The sequence below is a fragment of the Taudactylus pleione genome, unplaced genomic scaffold, assembly GCF_031769625.1.
Source record: "Taudactylus pleione unplaced genomic scaffold, aTauple2 ptg000454l, whole genome shotgun sequence".
Classification (NCBI taxonomy): Eukaryota; Metazoa; Chordata; class Amphibia; order Anura; family Myobatrachidae; genus Taudactylus; species Taudactylus pleione.
In genome coordinates this window covers 13,032,783-13,059,819 of record NW_028284856.1, presented here as the reverse complement: position 1 = coordinate 13,059,819, position 27,037 = coordinate 13,032,783, and the positions used below count along the sequence as shown (strand labels likewise).

Sequence of the window (27,037 nt, the reverse complement as noted above, 5' to 3'; positions counted from 1 at the left end):
ATGTAAATAGTATAATTCTCTATCCGGCTGTACGGTGAAAGATGATGGCCGGAGAAGGAAACAACCTCCGTATCTCGCAGCTGTAAGTATCGGGTGGTATGGCTCTCTGTCCAGCTGCACAACGGTGATTACCTGCCGGTGATCAGGGCCGGAAGTATGCAGGAGAGTAAGGTTGGTGGATAAGCGCGGCCGCGGCTTTCAAATCTCTCTGCACCAGAAGCTGTATTAGACTTCCACACACTGAAATCAAAGGCTGCGAGTACTGGTACACTTTGCAGGAGCTCGTTACAGGATATAGGATATAGGGGGTCATTTAGACCCGCTCGTGAGCGTCGGGACGCTCGCAAGCGGGTCGATGTTCGATAATTTCAAACACAACAATATTCGTGCTATTTCTTTATACCAGCGAATCAATCTAGCCAAATTTCATTTACTGTGGATCATGTGTTTTCCATTGTCATATGTATGTTATATATTGTGTATATATTCATTTTTCAATATTATTTAATATATGTTTGATATTTATTTACAATACTTTTAGATAATATGTGGTCATTCTAATATTTCACTACTCCATTCACCATTCATTATCTATATTAATTTTTTATATTTTCATTTATTTTTATTTTTGATTTTTGGTTCTAATAAATTAATTTATATTTTATATCTGTCTGTATATTAGCGCAGTTTTTCTTGCCCAGGCAGCCTTCCCCCACTTGTGTCCCCAGGCAGCCTTCCCCCACTTGTGTCCCCAGGCAGCCTTCCCCCACTTGTGTGTTCAGACAGCCACCTTGTTTCACCTACCTTCTTCTTGAAGGCTCCTCTCTTCCAGCAGTGGTGGTGGCGGGCGGAGTAGTGACGGGAAGTAGGCTCCTGAGCTCCTCTCTTTCAGCAGCGGCGGCGCAGTGTGACAACATGACGTCAGGCGCCGCGCGCTGTCTTAAAAAAACAAAAAGAAAGAAACCTTCCAGCATGATGGTCCGGGATGGGCGGTTGCAGCAAAAGTGGGTGGGGTGTGGGCGGGCAGCGGGCGGATCCCCTGCCCGGGACCCGGCTCCTTGCATGGCCACTGATATGCTCCGCCCCTCTCGGCGGCCCTGTGGTTATCTCATTGACGGCGGGGGAGGGCACAGGCAGCTGTGTGACTGCGGGCGGAGAGTGTGGCTTTTTGGTGTCACCCCCTTGGACACCCCCGCACCCCCTGCACCCCCCTTGTGACGCCACTGGATTGATCCCATAGAATAATGGAACATACACACGGTCAGATTTGTCAGATCTGTCAGATGAACGATTGAACGATTTGAACGATTTTACCAAAGATTTGAACGATTGAACGATTTTTGACTGCATTAAAATGAATGGAATCGTCCAAGTCTGACTGCAAACACATCAGATGTCAGATATCGTTATCTGACCATCGGGAATGCGCATCGTTCAAACGTTCATCTGACAGATCTGACAGATATGTCAGATATGTCAGATTTTCCTTCAGATATGAACTATTGAACGATTTTTTAAATCGTTATTGTTCAGATCTGAAGAAAAATCTGACCGTGTGTATGCACCATAACCTGAAGCTAGCTACGAGTGAGGCAACTTATATAATAAGATGAGCAAGTGTAAAATGTGAGATAGGCTACGTTTAATAATTAGTACATTACATACTATTGTGTTATGAAGGTAACGATTGAAATAGATATAAAATCAGCAGCAAATAAAAGCTGGCGTAAGATCCATCTATTTGGACTAATCTTCACTTCAGTAGGGACTAGAGATATTGGGCCTCATTCAGAGGCGGTCGGAGGATGCAAGCGGTCGCTCAGAAACTGGGCGGCCACTTGCATCCTGACCGGCCACCTCTGTTGCGGTCGTTAGGCTGTGGGTTAACACCCACAGCTCTAACGACCGCTCCGGTGATGGTCGCGATGGTCAGAGACCATCGCGACCATCGGTGCTTACGACGAGACCCTAGGGTAGGGTCTCCCTTGTCGTAAGCCCCAGAGAGCTTCTGGCTCTGTCTGAGCTGGAAGCTCTCCACTGACATCACTAGTGATGTCAGTGGGGCCGCCCCCAAACGGTAGGCGTTCCCATGGGAACGCCTCCCTTTGGGCTGCCACCCCCCGGCCCGCCTTCCAAACGGGGCGAGCTGTCAATCAACATCGACAGCTCGCACCCTTTGGTTCGAGACCCGCTACGACCGGCGCTGTCGGTCGTAGCGGGTCTCACGCATGCGCGCGACGGCGCCGGCGCCGTCGTGCGCATGCTCTGTGGGGGGCCATCGACCCGGTCCGAGCGCATCGGCGCTAACGACCGGGTCTGAATGACCCCCATACTGTATATCAAGTTTTTTAAAGAGTCTAGAAGTTGTCAATAACAACCAATGAGCTTCTAGCTATCATCTATTAAATGTACCTTATAAATACTAGTTAGAACTTGAAGGTGATTGGTGCAGTTGTTTATTTTATGGTATAGATTAGATAGCCCCATTATTAAACACTGGAATGTCTAACTTATACAATGTGTTTCAGTACATGCAGATGCAAGAAGAACTGAGGCAAAATGCAGAACTAATGTGTGGCAGTGCACAGCGGGAGAGAGATGCCTTAGATCTGCAGATCACATCACTTCATTCTGGACTCCATCAAGAGAAAGTCACCTCCAAGGGATTGGAAAAGGAATGTGTGAAGCTGCAGTCTCAAATAGCAGCCAGCAGAAACGTCAGTCTTTCTATAAACAGTTTTTTTTTCATTTAAATCACGATTATGGTGGATGAGATGTTAAGCACTGCCTATCTCATTAGCACTGGTACTGCATGTTACCAGCTACGTCTTCTTATTCACATTTTCATTAAACAGGGATTTATCTTCTGTGTGACACAACAGGATTAAATAGCCACTACGTCTGTATGATTTGTACATTGGTCATAAATACAGTAATGCGCTTTTTCCATTCAATTTGTAATTTCCTATGGCACGTATGGGAATACAACTGTAAATGGTCAGACTACTATTTGTAGTCACCCAGAGAAACAGTCTGATTTAATGCAACATTTCTGTTGTTCGCTGGTGTGACGGATGTGTGTGCACATAATAGGTCAATGTGGACTAAGGCAATCACAATGATTTGGCAGACACAAATCAGACATGTGTGATGGCTATTGGGTTATGACAGATAACATTACGGTTTGCCTGCTTCCTGTGTAATATAAATGAATGTTGATGTCCATCTTGTTGTCCTGCAATCGAGATGATGTCTCAAAGCAAGGTTCTTTTGTGCTGATTCCCAGGGATACACAGTAACGGCACCTTCTTTTTTTCTATATATTTTCATTCTTATAACTAGTCTCAGAAACAGTAATAACTGTTGTAACAACTTGTAATTTAGGTGAATCCAGGTACCTGTTGCAATGTCAGTGTTATCACTTCCAGAGTGTCCCAGCATAACACACATATACCGTCTCCAAACACTTGTTATATCCTACACTTACTCTTCATATACCACCCTCATGATGAAAATTATGATAATACAGAAATAGCTAAAAACATCACGTTATCCACAACCAAAAATGTATAACTATATAATAAAGAAAAAAAGGCACACAGGGATGCAAAGGCCACATACAGAGGAAAAAAGATGATGACTTCTTAAAAATTACTTTCATTTTTTTTAATACTACAGCACATTCCTATAATTACTTACACTAGTAATTCTGACATATCTATATAATCAGCAAGAAAGCATGCCTGGCCAGACCTAGCTCCACCAAAGTTGGCATGGTGGTGTAGTTTGACCAGGATTACATTTTTGCCTAGGTTTAAACTTTATCAGGGCCACACACTGTCACACAATCCCTAAAAATGTGGACACTCTTACATTATACAGGTCTCAGGGCTGGATCCAGTGGAAATTGGCAGTCTGCCAAAAACCTGTGTGAAGGCTACAAAAGTGTCCTTTTCACCTCAGTCTAAAGTGTCAAACTTTATGACTTATGCAAGTTCATATTAAAGAGTTAGTCCTTTTTAAAGTGACCATATATATTAGTCAGACGTCTGTGATTGCATGCAAGGGAGTAACTAGAACCTTGTGAGCGACATAGCAAGTTCTTAAAAGGCACCCCCAGACGTAAACAAAACTCCATACATATGCCTCCACACAGAGCCCAGGAGCCGCCACTGTTGATTGGCTGCCGGGCCGCGACCGGCGGAGCTGTCTATCCATGTCTGTCTGATGGTGCGCCAGCTGTAATCAGCTGGCAGGCTGGCACCAGATCAACACCGCTGACACCCGAGGCCTCCTCGGTGGCCCTGACTGGACAGTGCGTGACTGGATGCAGGGGAAGCGGTGTGCCACAGAGGCAGCTCGGGCATCATAGCAGCCACACCCCTTGCACCCATGGTAGTTACACCACTGTTTGCATGCATGTTAGCAAACAGTGGAGTCCTTTTCAGGATAAATGGAATGGGGTTATATGCCAGAACAATGTAAACAAAGGCTGCAGGTGTACTTCAGGGTCCAGTCTTCAACCCGGGTAATGCCGGGTGTCCCTGCTAGTAAAAATATACAGGTTCTCCAATTGGGGAAGGTAACAGTGGGTAGCTTGATATTTATTATTTTATTGTGATAACAGTGAGTGAATTACATATTCTACATAATGTATAATTTCATATTATATCAACTTGCAAATGAATGTCACAGCGTACTGTGATATTTGCTGCATGTTTGTGACATAAATAAATTGAGCCATACATGATAAGGTATTTGTAAATTAATTTGTAAACATTTTTTTCTGTACATGTGTAATACAGGATAATAGTCAAACGTTTGTGTGCTATATATATATATATATATATATATATATATATAATTTTTTTATTATTATTATTATTATTATTATTATTATTATTATTTTTAAACAGATTAATGAGAGCCTTTACCTTGAAGTGTCTGCTCTGAAACAGCAAAACCTTGTTTTGGGAAATGATGTAAAAGGATGTGAGACTGAGAGGAAATCCCTCCACTTACAGGTTGAAAATTTGCAAAGAGAAAAGCAGAGATTAATGTCACATAAAGAGCTGCTGTTTGGTATAATGAAGAAAAAAGGAAAAGCAAAACACCATTTTGTGAAGCAAAACAAAAGGTATAATGGGCATGTAAAAAAAAATACACAATACTAATCAAACAGATACACTTTCTAGCTTGTGGGAAAGGATAAGGAGGTTTTTAAAATAATATTTCAGTCAATAAACATTTCCACTTCAGGAGAAACAACTTATGGTCATTCCATGCATTGCGCATATCTACAGTGTGTAGTCATACAGAATGCGTGTTTCATGTCTTTGGATTTATAGGACTTATTTGGTAACACTACATGCAACATATGTTCATCTTCAAATAGGTTGTGATCTACTTTCATGTGTCAAAACTAACTGTGATCTATAATGCCTTTCCACCACTATTCCCATTTTTATACAAAAGTGTGTTCAGCTGAGCAATCGGTAAAAAATAAACAATTAGTTGTTAGAAAAAGACATACAAAGTTTTAAAATAATGTGCCCCCAGTTCACATTATGTGACACAGTGCCCACAGTTCACATTATGTGACACAGTGCCCCCAGTTCACATTATGTGACACAGTGCCCCAGTTCACATTATGTCACACAGTGCCCCCAGTTCACATTATGTGACACAGTGCCCCCAGTTTGCATTATGTGACACAGTGCCCCCAGTTTACATTATGTGACACAGTGCCCCCAGTTCACATTATGTCACACAGTGCCCCCCATTCGCATTATGTCACACAGTGCCCCCAGTTCGCATTATGTCACACAGTGCCCCCAGTTCACATTATGTCACACAGTGCCCCCAGTTCACTTTATGTGACACAGTGCCCCCAGTTCGCATTATGTGACACAGTGCCCCCAGTTCACATTATGTGACACAGTGCCCCCAGTTCACATTATGTCACACAGTGCCCCCCGTTCGCATTATGTCACACAGTGTCCCCGGTTCGCATTATGTCACACAGTGCCCCAGTTCACATTAATTCACACAGTGCCCCCAGTTCGCATTATGTCACACAGTGACCCAGTTCACATTATGTCACACAGTGCCCCCAGTTCGCATTATGTCACACAGTGCCCCCAGTTCACATTATGTCGCACAGTACCCCCATTTCAGATTATGTCACACAGTGTCCCCAGTTCACATTATGTCACAAAGCAGCAAGAAATGTTTCTCTGATCTGTGATATGACAACTCACACAAGTCTAATATTAAATAGTTAAACAGTGAAATCCAATGCAGAACTGAAGATGCAGCAAGCAGCTTATACAATAACATTTCCTCGGTTAGAAAATGTGGGGTCTATTCATAATCACATAATTATCACTTGTGATAATTATGTCTTAAACTTTCTGTGAGTTTAAAAACTGTATGGAGGCATTCATCATGCCACAAGATAAGTAATGAAAATATGTACAGTAAGGTTGCCACATAACATACAGGAAGCAAATACCAGGCCTTATTTATCAATGAGTTTTATCATTCACAACGAGTGATAAAACTTGCTGCATATGATAAATGGTGCTCCAGCCAATCAGCTCCCAACTGTCATTATTCAAACAGATGACAGTTGGGAGCTGATTGGCTGAAGCACCATTATATACGCAATGAGTTTTATCACTCATTATGAATGATAAAACTTGTTGATAAATGAGGCCCTCTGTGTCCAAAGGAATGAAAAACAGGACTCTGGCAGCAACAGTCTTATCTGAGATCAGCGCTGTTGTTGTGACAATGTAAACAGGTAGGTGTGTTTGCCTTCTAGTAATAGTAACTAATAAAGTAAATGTAGTAATTAAGTAAATAGGGTAGGGGTGTATGTAATAAAAATTGATCCATGCTGGCTGAACTCTCTAGCTCACAAGTAGAATTGTTAGAAACAACTTTTTTATTCAGTCAACAGAAAAGTTAATAACATTACATTCATATTAATAACTGGAGAAACATTCATCTTATCAACTGGAGAATTGGTATAAAAAATTCAGCAACTTGTTGGTTAAATGACAGAATCCAACCCGATATGACTTTAATTAGTTACATCAGGACCAGTTGTGGGCAGGCCAAAGAAACGATCTCAAGTGGGTCATTGTGCACACCCTGATGGAGCTTTTCTTCTGCATAAAAGGTTTCCTTCGCAGTTGCTGATATACAATCTAATGACATTTGTATGAATTTGACCATCTAGGATAACGATGCCTATATGTCCCAACCGGCTACCAACTTGGCTGAAAGTTACTGTATGAATACGTTATTGCAATTAATAAAATTAATATTTTATATTTCACCAGTCTATTAATCATTGGTGGATTGGTGGGGTCTTTTCATCATTGGTATACAAACTATTGTGTATATTAATGACAGAAACAAATCATTATTTCTTCCAGAAACTATGCAGATATTGAGGTCAATAAAGATGGAAAGAAAAGCTCCAAGGATCCAGCAGGTGGGAGCTCATTGTCTGGATTATCAAACAGCTCCAGCTATTCGCAGAGGCTTAGAAGAAAAAAGGTATATGGTGCTAAAAGACACAGGGCCCCATTTACTAACGAAATATAACCCCTTTAGCGCTCGCTAAATTGGTTATACCATCTTTCTGTATTTAGTAAACAGCGGTATTCTTAGATTACCGCTGTTTTTACAGCATTGCTCTCGCCATCTTTTAGATGGCGAGAGCGATGCGGGCCCTGTTACCGACAATGGAGACCCGGCGGTGCCTTTCCGGCTTCAGCGAAGCCTTCCATCGCGCATGCGCATAACACTGAAGTACCGTCACTGGCAGCGTTAGGCTGCCAGCAGCCCAGCGGAGGACGTTGTTGAGGACGAGGACTTTGCTTGACATCGCGGGACCTCGCCGGAGGGGTAAGTATTACTAAATACCAGTGGAATTTTCTTTTGTATCACAGTGATACTAAACTAAAATTTCCGCTGTTATTTGTGTCGTTAGTAACTGGGGCCCATTGTTATTATTATTATTGCATTCTGATGGGAGGTGGTTATTGCACCTTCTCTCTCTGAAGCACTTGACTTTTTTCAATTTTTCCGCAAATACTATGGGAAATGTGCCAGATTGTTACATTTTATTATACTTTATTTTGAAACATATGATAAGGCAATATTTTTAACTCAATAAGCTAAATATTCTAAACCCTATATAACAGTGGTTCCCAAACTGGGTGCCGTAGGGCACTTGTAGGGGTGCCATAGGTGTCACTATGGGGGTGCGTGCCGTACTTTCGGAGAGGGTGACACCAAAATGCCAGCTCAGCCTCAGTGACAGGAGCCGGATACTGCAGTGTGACATTCTCCTGCAGCACTGGGCTCCTGTCAGAAAGGAGGAGCTGACCGTGCAGACACTAGCCTCCGGGGGGATACTAGCCCCGAGAGGGATTTCCTGAGAGGCCATGACCTTTATGTCAAGCACGGCTCTGTTGCGCGTGGGGGATATGGAGTGCGCACTTGGTGTCACTAGACACGGTGACGCCTCTGAGGGGTGCCACAGGTTGCAGGTCTAGGACCAAATCAAATGATTTATGGTCAATGTGATAGACAAAACCAGTGCTGGTGGCTGCCAATCATGAAATATTGTATGTGGACAAACCGAAGCTCAAAAGAACCTAAGGATGACCTATAAGGACAATTTACTTAATTTAATAAATTTTCTGAATTTCTCTTTTGGCTTACAGGTGCCATGAAACAAATGCAGATATGCTAGGGTGCCGTGATTCAAGAAACTTTGGGAACCACTGCCATATAAAATAATAGTTATATTTTCTACTAGGATGCACATTATGATGTTGTTGTATGTAAATGTGCATTACCAATATATCAGATATAAGACTAGTCCATTTTACTAAGAACTATAAAGAAAGTAAAAAGAATCCCACCGCAATCTCAGACTCCCAATACCAGCCCCCTAAAAATCCCTGCCTTGTATTATCTAATTGACATTTCGTTCTGATTCTACTGAAATGTGATGCAATCAATGAAACCTCCATACAGATTCCCATTGATACTGTGGTTGTAACACTACTGGCCCCAGACTTACACTGCAGAAAAACTTGTCATCTCTCAGGTTGTTAGATTAAGTAATTCCTACGGGGTTGCAGGTACCAAGCCTACAGTCACTATGTCAACAGTGACTATGTAGACAGGAGAACGACAACACAGTAATCCCGACACAGGTGAAATACTACTCAAAGCTAACTTTAAACATGCTCCTAAAGCGGCATGAATTCCTGCACAGTTAAAATGCTGTAAGTAGCATTTAAACAGTTTAAGGATTCTTGTGTCCGCTTTCTCTTGTCTACATAGTTATTGCCAACATAGAGACTGTTGACATTGCATATATCCTGCAGTTAGAAGCACATCATTCAAAAGAATAGATAAATCTGGTTAAATTAGTCAATGGTGCTACAATCCATCATTTTTCCCTTGCTTTAGTAGTCAGACTAGCCCTGGGGATGCACATAAATTCTCAATGGTTTAACACAATCAATGCTTTTCTTACAACGGCACTGTTTTTACCATTCCATGGTGGCTTTCCGATGACTTGGCCATCATAAATTGGTGTTGAATGGATGGTTATCCAATGTAAAAATTCATCTGAATTCTGCTGTTTAACATCAAGCCGAGGCCACGAGTCCCTATTGCGCATACTAGTTTATATTGCACATGCGCAAACCATTGTGATGGTTCATACATCAAATTATTTTTTGCAAGTTACCATCGCATTGCAAAATTCGATGGCGGAAACCTGTCCACCATTAGATGGTGTTCTTCCGATGCCCATCCCTAACTTGCACATCAGTAATTATTAATGCTACAATAATTATTATTACAATGCTGGGTGAAAACCTGTCAGTACAGCTTATAGTATCTAAACATTTCTATGAGCTTGCTAGCCCAGTCTGATTATCATGATTAGGGGGAATCCTGGAAACTTGGGGTCTCACTATTGGTTAGCACAGGTTGTGTGGTCTCTGTAGAGGAGGGAATAAAAAGTGCAGTACCTCCTATTTATTAGTGGCAAACAGCCCAGTAGCTTTTCCAGACCAACCATGGGTGTTCCTGGGTGATGTCTGTGAGATGGCCTGAAGTGAACGCGAAAAAAGGCCATCTCATGGGCGTGTCAGTGGACGTGGCTGTATTCGCAAACACAGAGTTGCAGCTACAGAGGCCATGTTCAAAGAAATGACATTGTGAGACATTGTGCCAGCCTTTGGCTGGTGTAAGTGTTGATGGTGGATGCGATGATGCGCCGGTTGTGGAGTATTCAGAACCACCAGTGGAGTTGCACCATTCAGGGGTGTCTCTGCACTGTTTGGCGCACACTAGTGTACAAGGGGAAGGCTGAAACTAGCATTTAAAACTGGAGAATATCTCCGGGGCTGAAAGACATTTGCCTGTTTTCAATTCTATTCCCTTTGGGATTACCCCACTAGTTCTCCTTAGGTCACAGAGATTGGGCACCCGTTGGCACCACCCCTACATTCATTTTTCATGAAGCTAGCATTTGCATATTATCGCCGCTGCGACTCCACAAAATGTCGCTGTCGCAGCGGCATTAGCGTCCACCTCTGAATCAACAGCATAGTGATTAAAATAAACCTAAATAAAACCTATATTAAAAACATTCCTGTAACATCCTTGTTCTTGTAACACCAGAGAGACGGCATGATATCTTTTATAGCTCTGTTCAATAAATTGTCTCTGGGTCTTTATGTGGTCAGTGGCAGTGTGTGATGACTTTGTTTTCCTCCTCTATGTAATTATACATTTTTATTTTTAAATAAGATGACAGTTGTTATTTTTACAGGCAGTAAAATATGAATGTAAAGATGAAGACAGAACACGAGGAAGTGAGGTTCAGATGGACTGTGATAGGTACATATTATATAATATTTGCATGTTGTACTCATGCGGTATACTGTATACTGTATACTGTATACTAGAGATGAGCGGTTTGGTTTTACTTGGTTCTGTTTGCCAAATTAGCGCAAGTTCAGATTTATCTTATTGACTATCCAAAACACGTGATAGCCGGATAGCCAATAAGATTTGTTTTTCAGATTCTAACTTAACCGAACCAAATCCGAACCGCTCATCTCTACTGTATTTACATATTAACGGTGATGGACTGTCCCCAGATTGTCCATATTTACCGGGGATGTGCGCAAAGGGTGAAAGCAACTTTTGCATTTTCTACCCCATTTATTCCGTTACCCCTTTATTCCAATTCTAACTCCTAAGCCAACAGAATTTGCATATCCTATATAAGTGCTATATTTGTTAATAAAATACAGTACAGGTAGTAGACAAAGAAAAACATCTGGGTATATAAGGGACAACAAGCACATGTATGTATTAATTGAGGAAATAACATCTCAGCACTGGGTGGGTTGTTGTGTTGCATTTTCTCAGTGATTTGAGCATGCGCAGTATAGAAGTCATCATAGAGATATTCCTGGAGACATGCATATGCACAAAGCCAGACTGTGCTCCCAGAGAGGAGCCTGCACATGGGCCCTCTCCTCTCTTATACTGACCCTGGTGAGAGTGGTACATTAGTGGCCCCAGTGTTCAAGTTCTAGGACAAGGGTGTATAACCTCTGACCTCAAAGGCCAGCAGAGGCCACATTAATTATCTATTTATCAGTCATGGATTCATTTTGATTGCTAATGTGATTATTTCATTTACTTTAAAAATAAAGTCCTGCCAGCAATCAAAGCTCAAGGCCATGAGATTGGGCTAACCTGTTCTAGATAACATAGACAAATATTGCATAATGAATTGTGAATATAATGTACATACTTTATATTTCAGGAAAAATATACAAAAAGAAAAAGATAAAAACAGCTGGAATGAAACCACACAATCTTTGGTAAATCGTTTAATATTATTATTATTATTATTATTATTATTATTATTATTATGTGTTTTACATTAACATCTTTGTGAAACAAGTTGAAGTCATATTTATAGAGTTACCATTTAATCACATATAGTAATACAGCAGTGCTGAAACAGGGCGGCACTACACCCTGTGCCAGCCCCGTCCCCTCAGCATGATGTCATGCTGAGGGGACGGGACTGTCAGCACCTGTAAGCACTGCACTGTCTGGAGTGTCCTCGGGATGCAATGGACAGCTGTACATGTTAGCAAGATGCAGGGGCTGTGGGGCAGTGACCTTGCCACCCACAGGGCCCTGAAAGACAGCACAGCTCGCACACCCCTAGTTACAGTCATGTAATACAATACTGTCAGTGAGCACCCCTAGCTAGGGATGCATTGGTCACTTTGATGTGCTATGTTTGCCATCTGCATAGGCAACTGTGACTTGCCATGTATTTCACTGCTCTCCATAGAGGTCCTAGATATTTTTACTGATGGATTACTTACGTTGCTTTCAGTTTGGAACGTGACACAAGTAATTTGTTAAAAAACAGGATCCCAAAAAATGTGACTGCCTTCTTTTATTTACAGCACAACTCTCAATTTTTGTAATTTATTTGCATTGAATTCAACAAGGAACCTATTTCAAAAAAACCTTTCACAAATATAAGTTATCTTCACAACGCAGTTCACAAGGAACAATGAATTGGAAGAGCTACTGTTTAGCTTGCTCATACTGACTTCTTACAAAGCTTCCCATTGCAGATTTTACATGCGTTTTACATTTCATGCTTTAAACTCTACAAAAAAACCCCATCAGTTTTAATAACCCCCTCCAAGTAGGTTAAATGCAGCCTCTTGACCACGTATTTGGAGTCATTTTGAATATACATGACATCTGTCATATATATTACTCTTATTTCCATGGAATTTAGGGAATCCCTAACATTTGGAAGAGTGTGGAGGGAAGTATTATCCCTGGACATTACTCATTTCTATTCTAAAAGAAAGTCTGAGCATGCTCTGGCTGATTTTCTATCCTGACATTACTCTCCTCCCTCCTGGGTGACTAACACACACCTTTGGCTTTTCTTGGTGTTGGGAATGGAAGAAAGAAATCAGCAAAAATATCATTAATCTGCAAAGCAGGCTCTCATGAGCATTCATCAGGGTCCAAGATTTTCCACTTAATTAGATCAGCCAAATGAGAATCCAATGTGTCCTATATAATCCAAATGGCCCTAGACCTTGATTGGACAAGTGGTAGTAGTAGTAGTACACTTCATGGGCTGCATCGATGGTTTCAGAAGGCAAACAGAATTCCTGGTGGATGAGGCACTGTGGCAACTGGAGACAGTAGGTGAGTGGGAAGAGACAAAGGGGCTGATTTTGAGATGGACGCAGTCACGTCTGTATCTTATGCTAATGTATCTTATGCTAATGCCACAGCTGATTTTCACAAAAATAAGACTCCCATTTGCAGCAGAGAGAGTGCATTTCCGTCTCGGTCACACCGTCAAAACTTGCACCAGACCTGTGGCAGGCACAGTTTCTCCTTCTAAATATGGCCTCCTGTGTGAGCGGTCCAGCATCTTTGAATGCAGCTGCTGTCAGCGACATGCTGGTGTCAGCTTAGCCACCACCTGTTACGTTTAGGAACGCCCACAAACATTTTCATACCCTGCATTTTGTCCTGCTTCCCTGGGCACTAACAATCGGGACTCATGTGCTGTGTGACTCAGATGCATTGCCAGATGTAAAACATCGGTCAACTGTGTGCAGCATAGACACTGTACCGTCTCTCTGAATCAGGCCCACGCTGTGATATGTACCTTCCATTAGTTTCTGCGAGTGTCACCCCAGATTCTTAGTAGTTAGCCAGACATACGGGAATGCTAATATTGCTCCTTCTGCACTCCACAAAAACACAGATTTGCAGCCTATCAACAACTGTGAGTACAAACATATCCCAATATGAATGGGGCATTCCGCTTTTCAGCGTTCCACAAATACAGCACTGTTTGATGTGTGCTATTTTCATTATTTCCACGCACGCTTCATTCATTTAACGGTTTATTGGACCAATGGAGGGATCATAAGAGAAGTCGCTATTACAGTAGAGCACTGTACAGAATTGAGATGACAGGTAGTGGCGGGACAAAGAGACACAAACCGCTTCCCATAAATACCAAATTACTTAATTTATAATTGAATATGGCAATATTCCATTTTCAGTGCTTTTTGGCGATGGTCCGGTACCTATCTGAATTGTCTGCGGGACCCTCCTGTAAATCTAATGCAACAAATACTTGGCGTTACTGTTATATAGGAAATAACTAGACTGTTATCTTATTCTCTTATATTTTATGGTTTACAATTTTCATTCTACAATAAGGACAATATAAAATAATAAACAAATCATAAAGTCCAGTAGGCACAAATATCTAACTAAATGTAGGTAGGGTGATCTAAAGGTGATGGAAAAGCTAAAATCTGCTACCCTTTTATGATACACCCATAATGTACAGTAAACCACTGATAGGTGAAGTGAATAACATTGATTATCTTGTTATAATGGCACCTGCTGAGAGGTGTATTATATTAGGCAGCAAGTGAACAGTCAGTTCTTCTATTGGAAGCAGAAAATTGGGCAAGTGTAAGTATCTGAGTGACTTTAACAAGGGCCAAATTGTGATGGATAGATGACTGGGTCAGAGCATCTCCAAAATGTCAGGTCTTGTAGGGTGTTCCCATTATACAGTGGTATTATTTACCAAAAGTGGTCCAAGGAAGGACAACCGGTCAACTAACTAACCAACACGGTTATGGGCGTCTAAGGCTCATTGATATGTGTGGGGAGAGCAGGCTAGCCCATCTGATCCAATCCCACAGAAGAGCTACAGTAGCACAAATTGCTCAAAAAACATTAATGCTGGCTATGGCCCTGATTCAGAGCCGTTCGTAAGCGCCCGCTCGTTCGTTCTGACCGATGTTCGCACATCTGCGCATGCATACGGATTTTAATACGCATGCGCGAACCAGTCAGTGCGGCCGAAAATCGTTTGTTCGCTATATAGCGAATGCCTGCTATTTTGAGTGACAGAAAGAGGCGTATGTGGGCGGTAACAGGGGAAGGTGCTTGAAAACGGGGGAGTGGAGATCCGAACGCAGGCGTGCTTAAAGGTCAAAACGGGCGTTTTAAGGGAGTGCATAATTAATACAGCAGCGTCATTGACCACGTCACTTGGTTTTTTTTTACTCAGAACTGCTCGCAAAATAGCGGTTGAAAAAACCAGCCACAAGAATAGCGAGCAGTTCATACGCTGTTTGATGTACTCGATTAATCTAATAAATAGCGGACATGACGTATGGTGCGAGCGGCAAGGGGGCGTATTTTTCAAAATAACAACCGCAAGTTTTGCTCGCTCGTTCAGACTTAGAGGCGTGAACAGACCGCAATTGGCCAATGATAGAAAGGTGTCAGAACACACAGTGCATCGCAGGTTGCAGTGTATGGGGCTAGATCGCCACAGACCGGCCAGAGTGCCCTACTGACCTCTGTCCACCGCCAAAAGCCCCTACAATGGGCAGGTGAGCTTCAGAAGTGGACCATGGAGCAATGGAAGAAGGTGGCTTGGTCTGATGAATCGTGTTTTCTTTTACATCATGTGGACAGTCAGGTGAGTGTATGTTGTTTACCTGGGGCAGCGATGGCACCAGGATGTACTGTGGGAAGAATGCAGAGGCAGTGTGATGCTCTAGGCAATGTTCCTTCATGGCAACAGTATTCCCTGATGGTACAGTAGTGGCCTCTTTCATCAGGATAATGTGCCCTGCCACACTGCAAAAATTGGTCAGGAGTGGTTTGAGGAACATAATAAGAGTTCAAGGTGTTAACTTGACATCCAAATTAACCAGATCTCAATCTGTGTAATGTGCTGGAAAATAAGGCCAGTGCCATGGATCCCTACCTCACAATTTAATGTACTTAAAGGAACTTCTGTTAAGTGTTGGCACCAGATATTACAGGACACCTTCAGAGGTCTTGTGGAGCTGTTTTTGTGGCATGAGGGGAACCTACACAATATTAGGCAGCTGATTTTAATGTTATGGCAGATGGGTGTAAATTCAGAAGAATGTGAACAATCTTCTCTCTGTCCGGTACTGGTCTACAGATCAATTTAAATCAATCCTCAAACAAGATAATCAGAGAAGCAGGATACCAATCCTGGTGCACTACCCTTTAACAAATCTATTCAAAACAAGAATTGCTTAAAAATCTCATGCTGACAGGGCTTGCCAAGCACAGTACCCATTTTTCACTTTCGGGTACTGCGGTGAAATTCTCATCTTGACTGCCAGCACACTCTTAGTGACATGTAGATTCATAGTGCATATCACAGGTTATTTTGGAATCCTAAGATTCTGAAATGGTCTTCTCTGAAGGATCCTGTGATATGCTCACTATAATCTACATTTCAGCAGATCTTTCTCTACGATGAAAGACAAAAGATTTATCCCTTGAAAATTCCTGGGGCTGCGGTGACAGATATCTGTCATGTACATGACAGATTTTTGCGAACGACGTACGCTATTGCATGACATCATTCAGGGAGTGGATTTTTTTTAATGTTTCTATTAATTTTCATTAAAAATATCGTTCGTCGTTTACTGCTTATAAACGGACAGATATTTCTAATATCTATCAGCGATAAGCGATAATTGACCAATATATTGGAGAGACAAAAGACACAATTTGTCGGCCGCATCTGTCATCGTTCAGGGCCTATCCATGACAGATACATTGAACAACTGAACGATATATCGTTCATCTTTCAAATTTATCTGCTAATGGATAGGCCAAGAGTCAGTCCAACAGAGTGCAGTGATTTCTCCCTCTGGCTTCTGGGTTATATATCCACCATTCTTTATTTATTTAGAAACATTTGGTGTGGACTTATTATTTAAAGTATTACACTGTATTTATTTTATGTGTAATATGTACAACATCAACTGTGGGAGAATTTAACACATCAGGATCAAAGGTGCCCATACATGGTGTGATAAAGCAGCCGATCTGACGGATTGGTACAATTTGGCTGCTCTATCGTACCGTGTATGGGCATGATATCGGACAGAGCATGCACCCATGGGGTCGTATAGTGCCTCCCAGATCTTATTGCAGGTTCAGTCAATCTGGGGATGTAATGTGCGATCCCATGCAGCGCTATGCGGGTGGTGGAGGGGGGAGCCGGCATTGGCCGGTCAGCCACCCGATAGCACCGTGTGTGGGGACCACCCAATATGTCGGACGACGGATCCCCCGTCGCGTCGCATGGTGCATATCGCACCGTGTGTGGCCAGCTTAAGTGTCTAAAAGGTCAGTTCAATTAGGAGTGAGATGGGTCCTGTGAGTTGTCCTCACGGCGAACTCGCACTGCATTTGCAAATCAATTCCAAACTAGCATTGCATTTTTTTTTTTTAGAATATTCACACTTTTATTTTTTTGTGTGCACCATATGAGCAGGTGAAAAAGTATTTATTTATTTGATTTTGAGGTAAAAATGTCGGTTCACAACGAAGAACTGGTGGTGCTCCCCACCTGGAGGGACTTAGCCAATAAAGACATGTCAGTTTTAATTTAACATTTTCTAAAAAAGCTCAATAATGGGTTAAATGATGTGAGACAGGTATGTAGAGGTGTATTGATGGGAAGAGGGAATTATACCTAAAACAGTTTTTCTTCCCATTTTTTAAAACTTGTCTAAAACATTGAAAAAGAACTTTACACACTTTTCTGTACCTCAAGATACTGTAAAGACTTTATTTTGTTAAAAACGCTTTCTATAATTTTTCTACCATTAATAAAGAATGCAAAAATCAACCATTTGACACCATTTAAGACGCTCCAGCACTTTTCTTATTGTCACTAAAGCTTATATATGGTCCTGCTATCTCAGTTGTCAATTTCTGGGGTTTAGAATGATTTCCCGACTTTTTTATGCACTTCTTCCCGGTGACTTATTGTAGAAAAGTTGCGCGATCCCGCCATTTGTAATTGGTTCTCACATTTTGCAAGTGTGTGCATTGCCGCAATGTATGTGTTTCATGATACAAGTATGCTTTTGCAAACTCGCATCTAATTGAATTGACCCCTAAGACTGAAATACCTACAGCTATATGGTATAAAGTTTACTTTGAAGTTTTGGTTAAACTACTTTATTGTATTTTGATGTCTACTAAATATCCTAATTTACGCTGTTTATATGCATTTTGTATATTGATTCTCCTGGACTAGTGGTCAAGGACACCAGCCGGGGGGAGGGGGAATGGGCGGGTACTAATAACACGGGCCAGGGCTTGTTGGAGGGGACTGGTGGGGGGCCGGTCCCACATCACACCCCCTCTCCCTCTTAACTGTCAGCAGCCCAGTACGCGCTGCTCTGTGCCGGGCTGCAGAGGGAGACTGTTCACTGCAGCACCAACAACGGTATCCTCTCCTCTGCCTGTAGGGGGGTGGGGGGGGAAATCTCACTGATCACGCCCCCCCCCCCCTCGGATGTATGCCGGGCTGAGGAGCTCACAGCGCCCCCCCCAGCACACGGCACCGCTTCACGCTGCTGCACATATGTTTTTCTTTTTTTTCTAAGGGGGCGTGGCCATGCCTCCCACGATTAGGTCATCCCTTTTCCCCAGCCTTGAGCCGTCTTTCTACGGCCCTGCTAGTGGTCAGGTGACTGCTGACATCACAGGGAGCAGAAAATTCAAACTTACCGCTGGCATTTAAAGCTTTCTCTGGCAGTTGCTCACTGTGTGCATCCCAATGATTTGCCACTCAACGAGAAGTGATGGTCATTACTGATTTGCCAATATATTTTTCTACCCTCTGACCATTCAGGCTCCTAATTAGGATAGCATGAAATAACTGAGTAATTGCTTGCACATATATTAAAACAAAGTACATCCACATATTGATCGTTTTCATTAATCCATTATTTCATTAAAAAAATGATGGGGGAAGTGGAGTATCACAATTCTTCTCTCAATATCTTTAGATGGTTCTCAGAAAAGAAGCCTAATTGGCCCTAACATGTGCATTCATTTATAAAAAGAGAGCTGTTGTTTGAAAATATGCTACATTTTCAGCAACTGCTTTTTATTTACACGTAAAAGACCAAACAAAGCATCTAACTTTATATATGCAATAGTTAAAACGAGACACAAGATGGCACCAGTGTCTTACAAAAAACTTCAAACTTCTGTGTAAAGACATAAAAGGTCTCAGAGCAGTATGTATCGTCTATGTTATATATAAATATATATAAATATAATTCTTTAAGGATAAAAATATGGATGAAACAAGAGGCTCCCCACCATGGATTTAGGTGATTAATAAATTGGTAAAAAGGGTTTAGGAAAGTTTTATCTAAATAAAATATTTTGCCGGGAAAGTAAGGGCCACATAATTTTAAAACTATATATAAACCCATCAGCCATAACAATAAAACCACTGATAGGTCATCTGAATAACATTGATTAGCTCATTACAGTGGCACATGTGAAGGGGTGGGATATATTAGGCAGCAAGTGAACAGTCAGTTCTTCAAGTTGATGAATTGGAAACAGGAAAAATGGACAATCATGAGGATCTGAGTGACTTTGATAAGGGCCAAATTATAATGGCTGATGACTGGGTCAGAGCATCTCCAAAATGGCAGGTCTTGTGGGGTATTCCCAGTATGCAGTGGTTAGTACCTACCAAAAGTGGTCCAAGGAGGGACAACCAGTGAACCGGCGACAGAGTCATAGGCACACAAGGCTCAAGGAAGATGACAACGTGTTCAAGGATTTAACTTGGCCTCCAAATTCCCTGGATTTCAATGCGATTGACCATCTGTGGGATGTGCTGCAAAAACAAGTCCGAGCCATGGAAGGCCCACTTCACAAATTGCAGGACTTAGAAGGATCTGCTGCTAATGTCTTGGTGCCAGATACCACAGAATACCTTCACATGTCTTGTGGAGTCAATGCCTCGACGGGCTAGAGCTATTTTGACGGCACAAGGGGGACCTAATATTACGGAGGTGGTTTTAATGTTATGGCTGATTGGCAGTTTCAGACTGGGCTGCCGAGGAATCGGGTGATTTGCAAAATTGACTTAAAATCACCTAAAAATACAGCAAAAAAGACAAAATCTACCAAAATCGACCTCTAATAAACATACTGCTTACACTTTGAACTAGTAAATGCCACTGCAACCAATCAAAAATCGTGGAAAGACAGCAAGACAATATTTAAATCAAATATGAAGACACAAACACACCAATGAGGAAGTCGGGATTCTGACAGTCGGGATACCGCTGTAGGTATTCTGACCACTGGCATCATGACCGCCGATATCCCATACCCAACCCAGCAAGACAACTAACTTGCTTATCCCCACTCATCATGGTGTCCAGTGTGGGATAAAGAGATAATGAGTCTGAAAATCTGCACATCTCCCTAAAGGCCTGGATCAGGGAAGAATTAGCTGGAGAGTAACAAAGCAGAGCAAAGAAGCAGAAATGAATAAAACATACAAGCACAAAACACCATGCATCACTGAGTGAGATTACCGGTAAGGTACGACCATGTTGCAAGCAGGATGCCATTACCTGCATTGAGATAGATAAAATGGATGGATATAAAGTACAAACCAATGAGCTCCTAACTGCCATTTTTGAAACACAGCCTGTAAAGTGACAGTTAGGAGCTGATTAGTTGATATTTTGTCTCTCTCCACTTTATCACTCTCCAAAGGTTATTACATCTTCCCCCAAAGCTTAGTACATAGACCCCAGTGACTGAATTTAAATTAGAAGTGGTACATTGTGGCATTGTTTTATAACTCAGAATTAATGTCAATTTCATTAGTAACACTTCTGAGTATATAAGTACAAATTTATCCCATTGTTTCCTGCGTTCTACAATATACCCACCACCAGCAATTAAAGATTCAGTATCCCAGTTTCCCTAAAATTGTTCCGAATGCATTCCTGCTATTAAACAATCTACCAGTCCAGTAACCACACCACAAATACAAACACTCATGCACTCTTCAAGCTTCCAAGATAGGCTTGCATTTAACCCAGCTGGATCTGTACAGTCTTACACAAATCCTTGGTGCCACCTATCCCTCCTCCATGCTGCACTGCAACCAACTGCCTTTGCTTCAACTCTGGAAAAAATTCTGGAAAAAATTCTGGTATGAGGAAATCAGTCTTAGGGCCTGATTCACTATGGATCGCTATTATGATCGCAGCTGCGATTACGCACGCTGGTCTGCAGCAAAAATATGCTAATGAATTCTATTGCAAAGCCGTCGCACAGCCAGGATAGAGATGCCCACTACCACTATCTCACATCCATAATACCTTACAGTCCTGTGTATACGTCAGGAACATCGAGTAACATCGGCCCCTCACACACATTTACAGCAGCTCTGACCTTACTCAGAAATTGCTAACCTCGTCGCACGCAGTAAGTACACAAGCTGCGTATGTCATCCAGTGGCTAATTTAAGCATGCCCATACCATGGCGTTCAAATGGACAGGCACACCTGCGTTTCTCCGACCACTCCGACGTCACCACCCACAAACGCTGACATCCCATCACTCACGCTGCAATGGCTGTGTATCTGCGTGAGCATTCGCAATGCTACCTCATGCACACTGCGATGCATACACATGCGCAGTACACACCATCGACCGAATTGCGTCTGCTTTTGCAGTTGCAATATTTAACTTTTGGGGTCTATTTACTAAGCAGTGTTAGGAGACAGAGTGAAAAGTGATAAGAAAGTGATAAGGTACCAGCCAATCAGCTCTCAACTGTCATTTTTCAAACACAGGTTGTGAGATGACAGTAGGGAGCTGATTGGCTGGCACCGTATCACTTTCTTAATCACTTTTCACTCGGGGCCTGATTCAGACCCGGTCGCAAGCGCTATGCGCTCGCAACCGGTTCAATGGTGGCCCAGAGCGCATGCGCACGAATGTTGGAACTTGGAGGATCCTCCAGTACACTAGTATTTAGGTCTGGCTAGCAAATGGCAACCGCGGACACACTTGCACTCTCCTCAGGGATTTGTGATTTTGATTTCTCAGGGCACACAGGGCCTGATTCAGACCCGCTCGCGAGCGCTATGCGCTCACAAGCGGGTCGATTGTGGCCCAGTGCGCATGCGCACGACGGAGCCGGCTCCGTCGTGCGCATGCGCGAGACCCGGATAGCGCCGGGCAATCCGTTGCTCCGGGTCTCGCACCAAAGGGGTGTGCTGTCGATGTTGAGTGACAGCTCGCCCCCTTTGGTGGGTGGGCCAGGGGGGTGGCTGCCCAAACGGAGGCGTTCCCATGAGAACGCCTACCGTTTGGGGCCAGCCCCACTGACATCAAAAGTGATGTCAGTGGAGAGATTCCGGCTCTGTTAGAGCCGAAATCTCTCTGGGGCTTGCGGCCATGAGACCAAGGGTCTCGCCGCAAGCCTGGTCTTGACCATCGCGACCATCATCATGGCTGCTCGCTGTAGCTGTGGGTGGTCACCCACAGCTATGCGAGCGGCCAGGAGGCCGTTCTGAAAAAAAACCCGGCCCTGATTCAGAGCAACCGGGTCTGAATCAGGCCCTCTGTCTCCTAACACTGCTTAGTAAATAGACCCCTGAAACTCTTAAAGCCTGTTTCTGTTGTGTCTATGTGCTTGTTTTGCGTTTATGCTGTATGCTATTTTTCCTACTTTTTTTTTTATGTTTAGGCTGTAGAAGAATCTAATTTGAAGAGTGAGCAAAGTTCTTCAAGGATGGATAGTCATACAAAATCAAGGTAACTACTTATTATTAATAGTTATACAGCACCAACATATTCCACAGTAATTTACAATTCAGAACAAACAGAGGGCCTAATTCATGTTTGTACACAATCACCGATGTTCACACAAGTGAGCGATTATCTGCGCAATGATCACCCTGTGTATGTGTAAAATGCTTTTGTGATCACTGTCACTCTGAGATTCTTATCATGGAGTAATTCCCAGGAAGGCACCGTTTGCGGGAAGTAACTGGGAGTGGAAGCAAAAACGCAGACATGTCATGGCTGTTTTCAGGGCGTGTATCTGTTGTCAGCTGCGATCATGTACGTAGTGAAACATGGCACTTGCGTCGCTACTTCCACGGCCAGTCAGCATAGCCATAGGGCTACCATATCCGTCAATGTTTGTAGTTCCTGCGTATAGTCTGCGTATATGTATACAGTTGCGAATAAGTTTGCGATGGCTCCGGTGGGCGCCTATGTTGTGTTCTGGGCGGCAGCTTCACTTGCTAAGATTTGCAGTAATCAGAAGCCTAAAAAAATCTCAATTGCAAACAAACATAAGACTGGATAGTAACTGACAATAAGAAAGGACTCTGGGCCTGTTCATTATTGTATACAAACCCGACGGTTTGCGTACAACTCCGATGTTTGAAGATCAGCACATGTGCAGGATCTGTACTGATAATGTGTAGCTCTCCTTCTGTGTGCTCGCTTGTAGTGCCCGGATGCTGCAGCCTGATTGACAGACTGCGGGTGTTTGGGGGCGGAGCGAGGGCTGCGTTAGACAGTGTACCAGAATACGGGGGCGTGTGGGCCCTAATTTCTGGGCATGCCGCTTTAAGTGGCTGCGCCCTTGTATGAAACGTCACTGGCTTCAGCTGCGTGAACCACCGGCCTCCTGAGTAACCTGAAGGTTACTCAGATGACCGATCACAGAAACTGGCAGGAGGCGTCTATTTACACATGACACCTCCTGCGGCATTAGCATGTTATTGCACAGCTGCTGCATATAAAGTCGCAGCGACTGTACAGTAATGTACAACTATGACTCAGGTCTTCTGTGTGCAAACTTACAATCTGTACATGGCAAGCTTACAATCTATACACGACAAGTTTACAATCTATACATGGCAAGCTTACAATCTATACACGACAAGCTTACAATTTATACACGGCAAGCTTACAATCTGTACATGGCAAGCTTACAATCTATACATGGCAAGCTTACAATCTATACACGACGAGCTTACAATTTATACACGGCAAGCTTACAATCTATACATGGCAAGCTTAAAATCTATACAGGGCAAGCTTAAAATCTATATACGTTAAGCTTACAATCTATACACAACAAACTTACAATCTATACATGGCAAGTTTACAATCTATTCACGGCAAGCGTACAATCTATACATGGCAATCTTACAATCTATACATGGCATGCTTACAATCTATACATGGCATGATTGCAATCTATACATGGCATGATTGCAATCTATACATGGCATGCTTACATTTTATACATGGCAATCTTACAATCTATACATGGCATGCTTACAATCTATACATGACAAGAGTACAATTTATACATGGCAAGTTTACAATCTATACATGGAAAGCTTACAATTTATACATGGCAAATGTACAATCTATACATGGAAAGCTTACAATTTATACATGGCAAATGTACAATCTATACATGGAAAGCTTACAATTTATACATGGCAATCTTCCAATCTATACATGGCAAATGTACAATTTATACATGGCAATCTTACAATCTACACATGGCAATCTTACAATCTATACATGGAATAAAATGTATCATGCATTAGATTATTTCATTGCAATTGAGGAAATTATTTATAATTCTGAAACATATTAGCATTAAGGCGATTATGGGCGGAATACATTGTGAATGTGATGCATCTCACCACTGATTGTATGCATAGCTGTGTTTATTAACGCTGTATACATGAAGATTTGCAATTAAAACTGCAAAGGACAACTCTTCTGATTTAACTGTCCATTGCGGTGTGAGGATTTCCGGGCTCATGACCTGGGAGTACTTCTGCGTATAAGCGGTCATAGTCCAGCGCATGTGTGAGCCATGGGGGACGCTGGGACTCTTGGGGAAGTGTCTAGATGGCATTGCCTATCGGGAATGAGCTCTGGAAAGTTTAAATATCCTGTCACATGGGTGCCCCAGAATTTGATTTCACAGCCATACATATGCATTGTGTACTGATATCTTTAGCATTTTCAGTTCTCACAGCCTCCATTCGTACTCCAGTCACATCGGACCCAGGTACATGAAGGGGATGGGTATGGGATGCCGGCGCTCGGGATTCCAGTGGTCAAAATCCCAACGCCAGCATCCCGACAGGGTTAGGACACCGTCTCTTGTCAGTAGGTATCCTAACCCTCCTCCTCTCCCTATGCTAACCCTAACCCTCCCTCCCCAATGCCTGAACCTAACCTCCCCCCTAGTGCCTAAACCTAACCTCCCCTAACCCTCCCCTATAGTGCCTAACCCTAACCCTCCCCATAGTGCTTAACCCTAACCCATCCTCCAAACCCAGCTGCTTACCTTCGGGATGCCGGCGGTCGGGATCAGGGCCGGATTAAAGTCTGTGGGGGCCCCTATCAATGATCAAAGATACTGTGTATGTGTATGTGTGTGTATATATATATATATATATATATATATAAAATGTAATAGTGTGCCCCCCACACCCAGCCCAGCAGCACCACACTTAAATAAAAACAATAAAAACATTATTTCACTCACACTACTTGTCACCCTCCTGTCTGCTCACCTCCGTGGGCTTCAGGCAGGATTCGTTCAGTTGCGGTTGAGGCCGGGTGGGCTGGAGTGGGGCTGCGCGACGTGACCTCTGAAGTCACGCCCGCACTGCCGTACAGCCCACCACAGGCACCACATAGCCTGCCTGCCACCGGCTGGAGCAGCGCCGCTCTCTGATCCCAAGTGCTCAGCGCTACCCGGCTGACTGCCTCCCGAGGAACACCGCAGCGCCGGTCTAAGTAGCAATAGCAGGGAACAAGGTGTGGGGCCCCCCTAGGAGTGGGGGCCCCGGGACGACCGGCCCTGTTGCCCTGCCTATAATCCGGCCCTTGTTGGGATATTTCAAGCACCGGCATCCCCTGAGTTGGGATACTGAACGTATCCCACATGCAGGGGATGGAGGTGCAGCTACAGGCCTGTAAATGCAACTGACACTGAATAGGTTGCAGAACTGCAACTTTTTTTGCCAGCAGCAGAGAGCGTAAGCTCACGCTCACCAGGCCAAGAAGTTTAGTCTTGCACCAAATGAAATATACAAATGAGTTGAAGATGGGCTGATGCACCATTAATAAAGTAGGACCATTGGAATTAATTGTAACAGTTTTCATTGTAACTTAATATCAAGAATGTAACAAACAACATTAGATACATTCCATAATTATTAAAGCATGTACCAAAATAGAAATCACAGTGTGGGTAACTATTACAAGGTCTTGACCATGTCAAGCATCCAATTAATGGGCCTGATTCAGACCCGCACCCAATGCCGATATTTTGAGTGATTGTTAGCCATTGTGCATGCGCGAAAGCCGCATTGCGCACTCACAATGATTGTTTTGCAATCACGCTCACACAGAGGATTCACTCGCAAAGTGAGTGACAGGTAGTCAGCGTTTGGGGGAGGTAATGGGGGGTGGTTAGAAAAACGCAGGCGTGTCGAAATGGTTAAACACTTTTTTATGGACGTCCATAAATTAGCCACTGCGTCCTTGCTCGCAGCAAGAGAGCCCTCTGTGTGTTTGGAAACCCGCGATGTCTGCTTGGCATAGCTTTCTGGGTCTTGCATGTGTAAGACATCAGCTAAGTCGTTTGGTAATCTGTTGCCTGCAGAATCGTAGTCATGAGAGGATTTGCGTCCATCTTAGTATCAGGCCCTGTACGTATAATCAGGGCCGGTGCTACCATTAGGCAACCTTAGGCAGCCGCCTAAGGGCCCTTGCATTGGAGGGCGCCGCTGAGTCCATTAAAAAAATAAATAAATGGCATAATTCATGGCTGAGTGGCATATAATGAATTTGTGGAACAGTTGTGTGGCAATTAATTTATTAATATATGAATTTGCGGCAGTGTTATGAGGTACATTATGATTTTGGCGCCCTGCTGTGTGTAATATTCTATATAGTATATTATGAATTTGGGACACTGCTGTGT

At 43.0% G+C, this 27,037-nt stretch overlaps 1 protein-coding gene across 1 annotated transcript in view; it reads left to right on the top strand.

Annotated features, from left to right (window-relative positions):
* Positions 1-27,037, top strand: part of LOC148505450 (uncharacterized) — a 103,342-nt gene that overhangs the window by 51,439 nt on the left and 24,866 nt on the right. The window contains exons 6-11 of the mRNA XM_088448267.1: positions 2,529-2,717; positions 4,917-5,137; positions 7,446-7,569; positions 10,877-10,944; positions 11,885-11,942; positions 22,745-22,812. Coding sequence (XP_088304393.1) covers positions 2,529-2,717; positions 4,917-5,137; positions 7,446-7,569; positions 10,877-10,944; positions 11,885-11,942; positions 22,745-22,812 — 728 coding nt within the window. The remainder of the gene's footprint in view (positions 1-2,528; positions 2,718-4,916; positions 5,138-7,445; positions 7,570-10,876; positions 10,945-11,884; positions 11,943-22,744; positions 22,813-27,037) is intronic.